The 13,384-nt window shown below is 34.0% G+C and overlaps 1 protein-coding gene and 1 pseudogene across 1 annotated transcript; both read right to left on the bottom strand.

The window, feature by feature from the left end:
- Nucleotides 1–401: 401 nt before the first annotated feature.
- LOC133792205 (phosphomevalonate kinase, peroxisomal-like) lies at nt 402–3,360 on the bottom strand (annotated as a pseudogene).
- Nucleotides 3,361–4,632: 1,272 nt separating this feature from the next.
- On the bottom strand, nt 4,633–5,838 carry LOC133792204 (trafficking protein particle complex II-specific subunit 120 homolog). Its single transcript, XM_062230121.1, has 2 exons — nt 5,318–5,838; nt 4,633–4,995 (listed from the first exon to the last, which is right to left on the bottom strand). Exons 1-2 carry the CDS (start codon nt 5,393–5,395, stop codon nt 4,633–4,635), a joined length of 441 nt encoding a protein of 146 aa, XP_062086105.1. The 5' UTR covers nt 5,396–5,838.
- Nucleotides 5,839–13,384: the final 7,546 nt, after the last annotated feature.

Below are 13,384 nucleotides of genomic sequence, written 5' to 3'. Positions count from 1 at the left end.
GGAATATAACCATATGGAAAACAACTAAATTACTAGAATAATGCTATAGAAAATAACCATGAGGTGTAAACAAACTATTACTCATATATGTTTACTTTTTAACAACCTTTAAATTGTCAAAAATTGCGTCCAAGCATTCTCAGGACAGATTTGTTTCCAAATGTGAATAAACAAGAAGCGCTATATATTTCATAAAAGCTATACTTGGTTACCATTGAAGACAAAGTTTGTCTGTTTTTTAATTCTTTTTTCAGGTTAATGGAACCAACCAAGATGAAAATGTAAATTTTTTTGCTCAAATATAATTTCCCCAGAAAAGTTTCAGCCAGTGGGAATTTCAGCTATAAAATTGATTTCTATCAATATTTTCAGTTTTGTTTAAAAAAAAAAGACAAGAAAAGAAAAGAAAAAAGAGCAGCTCGATTCATACCTTTTCAGGTTTAAGTGAGCCGCAGCTGTTAATTAGTTTCTTATATTCATCCCAGTGTTCTTCTGCTAATTTACATAATGTATTTAACTGTTTTTCAAGTGTAGAATTAGCCTCTGACAACTTTGTCCATGTTTCCTGTGATTTTTCGGGGTTAGACTTCTGCCATTTTTTAACAGCACCTACCATTGATGCTGTAGATGATCCTCCAGTTCCTGGTTCTCCAAGTAACTGTAAAAGCACCAATCACTTAAGGGACAAGACTCACAAGAGCAGCATCTCTTTTTAGCAAAAAGCTTTCAAAGGTGCACATCAATGCTATAAACCAAAATCACAGGATCCAAAATGCAACCAAAATCCATTTACAGCAATCAATTAGATAAACATGAGTAACAGTTCCAACTAATAAGACTGATTTAGAGAGTTAAAAAAGTAGTACATCATCATGGGCAAACTGAAAATTAATATTAATATATTAAATGCACCTCAAATAGCAACAAGTGGATAGTATAAAACACATGCTTACAAGATTCATTAATGGTGGCAAGGATAGCTTTGTCCTCTCATGGTCCCATTTTCCTTTTAAAATTTCGATAACCACTTCTCCCAGGGGAGCACCTTTTATGGCAACCTGCAATATAAGAACTAGAAATTTACATGTGATGTTTGTTATTCTAAAAGGATGAAATTGCATTTTAAATTATGTATCTTTTCATATAAATGTTTGTTAGAACAAAAAATTTGTAACAATGACATATTCCCTTATGAAATTAACGAGTAGCAACAGGTTTGTTTGTGGAAAGAGGAGACAAGATAAAGACCTGAGCAGAAGAGATTACTTCTGGTGAAAAACGGACATAACGATGGCTACCATAAACTGCAGAGCTAACATCAAATCCACTACCAACTTTCCCCTGTGCAATGCAATGAGCAGTTTGAGCTATAATATGCACCACATCCAGATCTGCAGTGCCCTTCACGTGAGCAAGATCAACAACTCCCAGTTAATGAAGCAAAGCAGAAACCACCGAAGATGTCATAGCAGCAGATGAACCCAATCCAGTTCTTGCAACTTCTGGCTTGCTATTTTCTCCGCTGGATTCCCCAGAATTGAAAGTAATTGATGCAAAAGGAGGAAGAGCAGCCAATGATTCATGCAACAAAGGGAGTCCACGTGCGTCAATCTACAACCAACAAGCCTCATTAACATCTTCAATTAGATTCATAAAATAATTTAGAGAAAAAGCACCCTAATAAATTTTAGCAGCATGTTGAAATGTGCTCAAAGGTTATATCCGATGATTTTGTAAATTATGGATTTGACAATATCAAGAAAACGTGTTCATTAACCATACAAGGTACTGACAGGAAGAAAACCATGTAATATATAGAACACTGAAAAGGTAATTACCTGATTCCGAAATGAATAAAAGTCATTGCTACCTAAAATGGTGATATCAAGACCTTCATGAAAAATCAAGATGAAATATCAGAATCTTGGTGTTCTCATAACCTTCCAGTTGGTAAAAAGGTAAGCTATTGGGGGGGGGGGGGGGGGGGGAGAAAGTAAAAATTACCTTGCAGTAGTAGTTTTTGTAACACTTCCTTCCTGTCCTTGTCAGCTGTAGCATAAGCAGCTGCCACAGAGTACTGCACTGCTTGCTCCACAAAAGGGTTCCCCGACTCCCTGAATTTTTAATCATGATATAGTGAGTGAAATCTTCATGATTTAATTAACAATTTAATGCTAGTGGAATGATAATTCTATTAGCGGCACTTAGTAACAAAGCAGAGTGGGGGATGATCATTCAAAGTTGACATCTTTGAACCAGAGCCAGTTTTCTCTGTGATCGTATAACCAGTGAGATGGCAATGAGATATATAGCCATGTCTAGATTTAAAAAAAAAAAAAAACTGATTAAGCAAATAAAATACAAACTTAACATTACCCAGTATAAACTTGCCTTGAAACACTCTGAAGCGTCAGATTTTTCATTGACAACTTATACATGCTTTCTCTATTAAGCTGAGGAGATGTCACTTTCACATCTGTCCATGCCTAGAAACAATTTAACACTCTTGAACAAAGGGAAGCCATACACAGTACGAACCGATACCAAGGCTAGTCCTAAAACTTTGAAGAACTCAGGCAACCATACACCTGCAGATGACAGTCTAAGCTCAGTGCTTAAATTCAGTGATAGCTTCTTTGTATCAACAAGATGTTCCTCGGTGCTTAAAAAAAAATATAGTCAGAAGAATTTACCACTTCCACTCTTGCTCAAGATAAAGAATCAACTCATCATAGAAGCTTGGCAACCAACTTGCGAATGAAATTGTCGAAGAACTTGATTGAAACTCATGGCTTGACAGCCTTTTAGCTTCAGTCTTCTCATTTGCAAGCTTAATAGCACGTTGTTTTGAATCGAAATCTTCCCAGAGCTGCTTTATGGGCTTTAGGTGAACTTTTGTGTAATGTAGCTCCAGTGATTTGAATCTTCCAATTCGAATGAGAATACCCCGCAAATTTTGAGCAATGTCTATCTGTAGGATGATAATAGATGTAAGTTATTCAAGTTCCGTATGGTATGTACTAAAAGGAATTAATAAGAGATAAATTGAACAGAAAGCAAGCCATAGGCAAAACAAGTGCTGTAAGAAATTTGGTGACCTTCCGGCTGGATAATGCATCCTGTTAAACATGGCTGCACCATTGCATCTAGCCTATCCTCTAGGACCTCGAGTTGCTTTCTCACATTAGCAAATTCAGCAACCTAAAATGAGCAAAACGAAAAATAAAATATCAAGTTAAAATCATCAAAATTTATAAATATCAAATGTAAAGTATAATGTTAAAACAATTTATAGAAAAATATTACCTCCCCAACAGCAGACAAGCAATGCCTCACCTTCATGTAGAATAATTGCACCATCACCAACAATATGTGATACCAGCAAAGGTAGTGGTGGTACCACAGAAATATTTGGAACTGATACATTCTTCAACTTCCCAGACCCACATCATCTAAAAGGATCAAAGAGCACAAGTCCTTGCATCGCTCCAAGGAGCAGGTTGTCAACATCCTTAAACAGGTTCTGTAATAACACCAAAGCAGTGGACAGTGCACCCATGAATTGTCACAGGCCCCACTAATGTTGGAATCCCAGACAAGGCAATAACCTTTGAGGAATTAGTTGGAAGATTAACAGTAACAGGGAAAGGATCAAAATTTCTTGACTTCACAGACAGATAAATACTATCGACCCTCAAATCAAAGCCACAAGGGTTTGCCAACTCAACCAAAACTTCAACAAGTTCCCCAATAACCCAAATCAAATCCTGTTTACTGTTGTTATTTGGCTCTCCTTTGCTGAATGGTGTATATATAAAAGGTCCAGAAGGAGCTGATCCAGCCCACCAATCTTCTTTAGCTGAATTCCGCTTAACAATGTCCATTTGTGATTGATGAAGGGGAAAAGAATGCAATCTGGAATAAATTGAAAATTGTATAATAATATGTGATGATAAAAGTAGAGCTCTAAGAGTGAATTTACCCTATTTTTAACGATCCAGCCTGGGAAAATTTAAAAGATAGACTGGTAAATAACATAGTTGAAACTGCTACTGAAGCTGGAAATTTTGAGTTGAAAAGAAGTAAAAGAAAACAAATATATATATGGAAAACATCTACCATCCATAACATTTTTATTTTTGGGGAAAAAATGCTAGCAGCATCTATGTCATACTATATCTTAAAGTTGCCAAATATTTCAGATTGTATTCAAATCAAAGTTAAGCAGTACAAATGTCGCCATAATTGCTTCTAATTTAAGAGTGTTTACCATCTCTAATAGTAATCTAGATTTAGTAATATGTACAAGTGAAATTGATCAAACAAAAGCAACAGTCGAGAACTCAATTTAGCAAAATAAATATTCACATGAAAGTTAGTATCAGCTACAGTTATCACATTATCAATAATGGACAGATTTGGACAAGAATTATAAAAATCAACAGCCAAGTATAAACAATAAATCAAAGTGGATTATCATACACATATTATTCATACAAACATATATAGCAAGATAAACACCATGAAAAGTTTTTCTTTTACAAAGAATGGAAAGCCAGAACCTAGTCTCAGTCTGTCTATCAGTTCAGCAATTCACAACTCACAAAGTAAAGCACTACCCTTGCTTAAGCATTATGCATTCTGTGCGCATACATCACTAAAAAATATCGTGTTATTTGCTCGTAAAAGTAGAATAGCCTCCTTAATGAAAGGTAGAGCAGGATTAGTAGAGCGTGTTCCAGAAGGCAGCCTATCAGCTGAATTTGAAAGTGCACTAGCAAGACCATTTTTCCCTACAGGTGTAATTAAAGGATAATATGACCTAAGCAGCCGTGCAGCTGCACTCCAGGCAGCAAGAGGATCTCCAGCACGGACAGCAGATAGCAGAATCTCTCTCAGTACAACCATTTGCAGGGTGCTCCATTGAGACTCAAAAAGAGAGATTACGGCCTGGTGCAGCATTTTTGTGCTATTAGCATGACCTGATCCAGCCTCCTTCAGTAAAGTTTCCAAGTAAGATAAAGGCAAATAAACTTGTTAACAACATATTTACAAGATATGTTCCACAAAATAAGAGGATCTGGTCAGTGAAAATTAAAAAAAAAAATGTTTAATAAATGACAGATAGTGGTAAAGAACGAGCTCTAAAATAGCTATAAGAAACATAAGAGTCCACCGACAATCAAAGTAGACAAAGTGAAACCCAACTCCTCGTGTCAAATGAATGATATGAGCCAAGAATGCTGCTTAATACACGTAAAGACATGAGATCCCCGAAAATTAAAAACCATCTCCCAGATAATATTTATATACTCACTTTTACAACAGAAGATCTAGAAACAGATGCTGTACTCTGAACACGATATGCTTTTGTTGTCAATGCCAAAACATTCATAGCACTAATAGCAGCCAACTTATTTTCTTGTTGCAAATATAACTGAGCTACCTGCCTTGAAAAGAATGCCGCCTTACGCTCATAACCAAGAGTACCATATAATCGAGCTAATTCAACATATAATATCAGCCTATCACTAGCATCAATCAAAGATTTAGCACCATCTGCAGCAGTGGTCAAAAGTTCAACAACTTCCTTAGCCAGCTCTCTTCTGCAAAAACATAATAAAATAATAAAAATACATAAAATGATAAATAACAAAATAATCTCAAACAACGATAATAATAAATATTCCTAAAAGTAAATACAGGAAAATATGTGAAATCTTTAAAAAAATATTTAAGCTAATAAACATTAGTCAGGCTGAACATTGATTATATCATAATGGGTCATTGCACCAAACCCCTGCAACCCTTAGTCAGCTCAAAAAAAAGTACCCAACAATCCTTGGTAGGATCTCAAGCAAAATACTGGGTACTTTAACATAGTTCATAATGTCTGCTAATAATGAATGTTAAAACATATGAAACACATCAAAAATTGACCAAATTGAAAGGGAAAAAAACTACAGCCATAACAGTATCAGATGGGAAAAAATAAATACTAATTTTTTTTCTAAAAGAAACTTCTTTGTATTAATATCGTGAGAAGATGACCTCAAAGTGTCTGAATACAATTATGAGAATAATAATGTAAAGCAAAACAAAACAATAAGACAAAACTGCTTAGTGCAGAAAACTTCCCCAATAAGACTAATGATCCATATTGAAATATTTTCTTATGTATTTTGGGATGTGAATCTCTTCCCTCTACATATAAGACTTAAAAGATGTCATTTGTGTGTGTTTCTAATAAAAAAAAATAGAAAATAGAAAAGAAAGAACGAAACAGAATAAGATTTTGTGTTTTTTTTTACATATATAAGATAAGAAACGAACCTGAGATAGTGGGCGTGAGGCAGAGAACTCGTGAGGCGGAGAAGCTCCACTCTGGAGCGTGACTTCGTGAGGCGGAGAAAGAGCTCCACTCTGGAGCGAGTCTTCGTGAGGCAGAGATGAGTTGAGAAGACTTCGTGAGGCAGAGAGACGAGACGAGAGAGAGACTTCGTGAGGCGGAGAGGGTGGAGAGACGAGACGAGAGAGAGACTTCGTGAGGGCGGAGAGGGCGGAGAGGGCGAAGTGAGTCTTCGTGAGTGAGAGATGGAGGCTGAGAGAAACTTTCGGGTAACTTAGATTTAGGGAATTTGGCAGATGTGAGACTAACAAAAAAAAATTCATTTTGGCGCCTGAGTTTTATTCATATGGCGCCAAGTCTTCCGTGTGTTTTTAATACCCTCCAATAATAGCACTTCTAAATATATGCTATTCTTTAATGTAATATATACTAAATATTGTTGTAGTGATTGTACTTCCTAAAATATTCTCTAAGTCCTTGAAAATATTGCATAGGTTCTAAGTCATCAAATCTAAACTTTGAAACTAACTTCCAAACTTATAATTTTTCTTGAAGCTTACATAATAATTCCCGAGCCTAACTTGTAAATTATTATACTTGGACAATTAACTAGAGAATTTTTATCCTTAATTCTCCATAATCAGATTTTGATCTTAGAATACTTAATCCCAAGCCTTGCAGTAACTTCCTAAAGTTTCGGGACCAAATACCACTTTTTGTCCTTTCGGTTACAAATTTGTAACCATTTGTAACCAGCTAGGTCAAGCACACAGGAATGCACCTGACCCCATTCTCATCAACCTCATCACATATTTAGCCATGGTCATCCGAACCAAGGTTTATCACCATGGCAGTCACGATCTCACTCCATAGACCACCATGCTCATCACTTCGGCCACCACTAGCACAACCACATCACTACCACCGCCCTCCACGCGTGACCACCCAAAGTGGTACTTCCATCCACGGCCAGCCACCATCTTCAATCTTAAACCACCACCAAACTCTCTCAAATCTTAAGACCACATATATTATACTATCCCCAAGATCTTAATGAGTGTTTCTAATCCCAAGACACTGATTAAAACCATACATAACAGTCCAAAAAGAGTCATCACCATCCTAAGAAACAAAGATGAAAAATGGGAAACGTAAAACTACGAAGGAAATGTATGAATATATACCTCTTACTGTGGCCGGTTCTTGGTGGTTTCTTCTTCTCCTCAACTTAGTAGACAACACTATGAACACAACAAAACCATTTGACATGAATTTGGTTATCAGAATCTAAGAGAAAAATCAACACAAAGGTAGGTTCGGACGTACATTTTTCTTATGACTATTCTTGTGCCGAACTCCCAATAACACTCCCTTCTTTCTCTTACTTTATTCTACAATCAAAACAAAGGCTCTAAGGATGTGTCTAAAGTCTATAACCCAAAGAAAAACCAAAGAAAAACTCACCTTGACTTCTCCTTCTTGGACTCGAAGTGGTCGTATTCTAGAAGAACACAAAATGTTCTTCCTCTCTAACCTCTCCCAGTTTCTCTCAAGTTTGAAACGACGGCTGAAACCAATGAGGAAGGAAAGTGGTTCCAAATCCCTCCCTAGTAACCTCTAAAAACTGCCTTCAATATTAAAAAAAATCCCGCCAATATGTGTGTGCAGCCGAACCCATGCATTTGTTCAGAAAATGCATTAAACCATAGTTAAAAATAATTGAATAAAAACTATAGTCTAAATACCAAAATGTCTCACTTTAGCTTAAATTTATGTTTATGATTTTATGTGAATCCTTTCAACATAAAATCACCACTTTAATCCCATAAAATTCATCTTGTGCTAATCATAGACTCTTAGGGAAAAAGTCACAAATTCATAGTCTAAAATAATTCTAAGATTTTATGTGAATTCCAAACACGTAAAATCATATACTTAAACTCTTTGAACAAGATGTCCATCTTAGATTTATTTCACATCTAAGTCCCCATACTATGGTCTAAAGCGATCAACTCACATTTCTTTAATTAAAATAATATTCACCAAATATTATTTTAATTATTATTCATACTCTTAAAAAAAATTAATTCACAGAATAATGTTTACATAAAACACAATAAACAAATAAAAAAAAAATTCCAGGTTATTACAATATGTGTTGGAAAAACATTCCAAACACGCGGCGAAAACTATGTGATGTGGACCCACTTTTGTTTTTATGAGAAACAACAACAATAAAAAAAGTTTCATTGAACATATAAACAATTTATATGACTAAGAAAACAATCCAGAAACAATATCATACAATACTATTAATCATGCAACAGATATGTATAAACATTTATATACATCATATAAACACAAAATATTAAGAACATAAACTTTTACCTCTTGAAGTTTATCAATTGTCCTTGAGTCTTTTCGTATTATTATCGATCATCCTATCCAAATTTTTGAGCTCTCAAACCACGATCTTCCGGAGTTTTCTCTACACCTCAAGATGTGTGTGGGCACAATGAGAACATGGGTTTGTATTTTAGGAATCACAAGTATTTCTCAACACATGAGAACTTGGATTAGATTTGCTAGAATGAAGAATAAAAAAGAGAGAGTTTTTGTCTAACAAAAAACTCTGAGAACTATTCTGAATTGTGTATTGTGTTGTTATATTTTTGTGTGTGTTTTCTCATCTTCTTCTATATCATATATATAGAGATTAACCCAGAAATTTTCCCAGTTTTATGAATGTCTTATTTCTAAAATACATTTGGGTTCACTCATGAAGCCTAAACCAAAACCTATTTCCTATTAGCACTTAGAAATAGCCTAACGATACCGAACAATGAAAATTGTTGAAGAAAAAAATCTCATTGGATAATGAAGAATAAAAAACCTTTTCAAACCAGGGGATAAAATGTTGAGGTTTTATGCCCTAATTAAAACCCAAATTCTTTGTAATCTCATTTTATTATCAATAAAAGAATAGAAATCATTTTTTGGCTTGGTCAATCACTTTGCTCACATGTTTTATTTTCATGATTATTTGTTTAATATAAACTTCTATTAAATCCTGAGCATATAGCTAATCTTATTTATAGTGATGTAATCACAGTGGAATATAAACATGATTATATGTTCAAAATAAGTTAGTCCTAAGATTAGTCAGTGCACCAGATTTACACTGACTTGCCAATCTACGATATGATCTACTTACACATTACAGTGTTATGTTCTTTCTAGAACATTAGCAAAGTAGATAAGATCGGATGTATTTGTTACATCGGACTGGACCGATATTGACAGTTGATAAGATAAGTAAACATACTGTTATTATCTATTCTAGTCATATCATATAGTTGACCATAGGTCAATTCAATCTCAATTCTGAGTGGTTAGTATTCTAACTGATTGTATTATTTGAGTTCTTTGACTTGTTCGTTGCCAGTTTACCCTACGAACTAGCCCATACTTACATCTTGGGAACTCAGTAGTATAATTCTCTACAACAATTTTGCTTATATATTACGTATATTTAGAAGTGTTATAAATATATCCTAATAAAAAAACAAGCTGAAATTTTACCCAAAGAGGCGGCAAGTGAAAGTACTTAGCGCCAAATGAAAATGAAAAATATCATTTGGTTTCCTCTCTCTCTCTCACTCGGATTCAGCCCATCTCTAATATCTGAACTCCATCACCCTAATCACGCCTCATCCTCTCTCTCTCGCCTTCATTTTATCAGTTCCCTCTCCATTCTCCATCGCGCTCTCTCTCACTGAGTCTATCGACTCTCTCCATCACGCCATGACCACGCCTAGCTGAAGCTATTTATTTAGGCGTTTAGCTTTGAAATCTGACCACATCCACGCCTAGCTAAAGCTCTCTCTCTAACAAAGTCTATCAACACTCTCTTCCTCAAGTCCCGATACTCTAAAGTCCGACTGAACAATACCACATTTAGTCTCTCTTCACTCTTTCCCATTGAGCTGTTGGAGCACACACGAGCACGGAGCAGCTAAACCAAGACCCGGGTAACCCAATCACTCACGAAGTTGTTAGTTTATTCTATAGCTTTTTTTTTCTTTTTCAGATTTCAAATTAATATTAGAAAGTGTTTTGAATATTAATTATATATATTTGTTTCTAATTGAGATAACACAGAAAATTAAAACTAGAGAGGTTGTATGCTAGCTAATTCAAACACTCACAGGGCCTCTCTTTCTCACGCTCTCCTCTTTCCCTCGCCTCTCTCAAATTCTCTCCTCACTGAAGCCTCTCTTGGAGTAGCTCAAGAGGTAAGGCATTTTGATTTTTTTTTTAACTTTGATTTTGATATTTAGTGTTTTAGTTTGTTAAGTAAAACTTGTATTGATTTTTGTTTTGGTTTTGGGGTATTATCAGTGGGTATAAGTCTTGGTTTCTCCCCTTGTTGCTGATCTGGTTCTTCGATCCCCTATTTCACAATCAGGTAAGTCAAACTTCCATTTACATATTATTGATGAATAACCAAATTTCTGTATATATATATATAGTACATATTATACAAAGATAAATAATAGGTGCTTGCCATCCTTTTTTTTTTCTATGTACATAAAGAAATGTTAAGAAAGAGGGTTATATTCTCTGTTTGCAAAATGTGAATATTATATATAGATAAGATAAATGAAATTAAATATGATTTTATGACAGCTAATTAGATAACTCATGACACTATATTCTTATGAACTAATGTGTTGTTAATAGAAAATAGTTTTGTTTTGTTTTAGGTGTTTTTCACTTTTTAATGAATTTGTACCTACTTTTCTCTATCACTAGAATGGTCAAGAAGCTAAACTGATACTCTATATTACAATAGAAAGTATTCTTATATAGATTTAGGTATCTACAAGACACACAGTATGTTATAACTAATATAAATTTGAATTTTTTTTAATACAGGTCTATTTGTTGTATTATGGCTTTGGTGCTCCTTGCCTTTTCATCATTTTTTTTTACATGTGTGGATTGTTTGCTTAAAATAATCCAAATTATTTCTCCATGTGTGTTCTTTGTCTCTACTCAACTTATATCAAGAAAACATTTTGAATATAGTCAATACATATATAATTTTTTGTGTTGGAATTATTTCTAATTGAGATAATACAAAGAGAAAAATTAGAGATGTTGTAAGTGTGAGAATATGGTGCTTAATACTTAATGTTTGTGATTTGAGAATATTGATTTAGATTACATTTTCTTTAGTCCTTTTGTTGGCCTTTGTGTATGAAATTTGGATTTTACAGATTTGATTTATCAGGCTTTTATTCATGTGAAAATTTATAATATTGATTGTATGGGTTTTGATCATAAATAATGAGATTTGTGTTTGGTGCTGTTATATTGCTAATATATGGCACTATCTCTGTATTTTTATTCTATTTGTAATATAGTTAAAACTTTTCTGGATGGCTACCTCAAGAGAAGAGGCAAGATACTTTGTGTGAAAGCAATCTTTCATGGGAGACTCTTACTTTTGTTTGCATTTTGCAAGTGGTATGCCTTTTACCTTTGTTTTAATATTATTCTAATGTTAGATGAGTTTGAATATCTTAAATATTCATCCATAGTGAAGTAGGTTCTGAGATCATTGTTGTGTGCTGCGGTGATAACAGAAGATTGAGAACTTGTGTGTCTTAGTGAAGTAGGATCTGAGAAATTTGTGTGTTGCGGTGAGATAAGGAAGAAAACATGCATGTTTTTTTAATTAGTTGAATTGATATTGGCAGATTGTTAGTTTCTAGTCTAGGGGAAATGGTGTTTGATTTTATATAGACTTATCTAGTATTACTATTTTATAATTGAATTGTGTTTGCTTGGTTTGTTTGATGATTGGTACATTAATTAGATTGTTAAAAACACACACTTTTAAATGGTGTAATAATCTTTTTGTATAGATTTTGATTTCAGTTGTATTGCAAGCAGCTTTGCCTGAGTTGCTTCCTTTTTTAGGGTTCTTAAGCTTCTTAAAGAAACCAAAACATCATTTTGTGTTGGCACTATAACAAAATTGGGTTTTAGAGACGAATTTTTTTGTCGCTAAAGCTTTCTAAATCCTCGCTATATCGAATAGAGATAACGAAATTGTCGTTAAACTTCCTTGCTAATACTTTATTTCTATTGTTGAACTATAGAGAGGACATTTAAAATCCTCGCTATTGCTTGGTAATAGAGAGAAAATTTTAGTTGCTATTTCATAGAATGTTAGTTTGATATGCATACATATATATGGTATGTCATTAAACCAGCTTTTTTCTACTTCCTTGGTGATGTTAGGCTGTCATTTGGTGAGTGACTTTATGCAAAGAGTAGCAGCAAGTCTTTTCAACTGAGTATCATTTATGGATTTAATTCATAATTAAATATTTTGATACGAAGACCAAATCTAACACCAGAAGAAAGAAAACCCCAATATTAGACATTTACCATAACATATAACAAAATAATAATAGAATCAAGTGAAAATTATTTTTTGTTTTATCAAAAAGAAAGAAAGGGGGCCTAGTTCAATTACCCAAGTGTGTAAAATTTGTTGAGACCCATGATTTAGTTTCTACGCCATTAATTTTTTAATGCTTTCCACTATGAATTGTGATAAGGTATTTCTTTTGTTTCCAAATGATCAAGTAGTTGAGTCTTTGGAGACCTTGACTTTGATTGATTTACTTGTGGCTTTTCTTGTTGATGCTATACATGTTTAATAGAATAGTTAAATCCTTTTGTAAGGTACTTCTTTGATCACTTTGATTACAATGTGATTGAATCCTACATTGCTTTGTTTTTTTTCTCACTATTAATGGCAACTATGAGGAATTGTATTGCATAGAGACACTCTTTAAATCTCCATAGAGTTATCTGTGTTTTTTTCTCTTCTGTATTTTAAATTATTTCATCTCCCTTTATGGGCTTATTTTTCTTGTTGTATTGCCTCCTAGTGGTCGAACTCTATTGGATGGAGATACTATTTAATATTTTATTGCCTAATTGTGAATTGAAATA

This window comes from Humulus lupulus, chromosome 7 (genome assembly GCF_963169125.1).
Source record: "Humulus lupulus chromosome 7, drHumLupu1.1, whole genome shotgun sequence".
NCBI lineage: Eukaryota > Viridiplantae > Streptophyta > Magnoliopsida > Rosales > Cannabaceae > Humulus > Humulus lupulus.
Note: the sequence above shows the minus strand (reverse complement) of the source record. Positions and strands in the feature narration are given on the sequence as shown.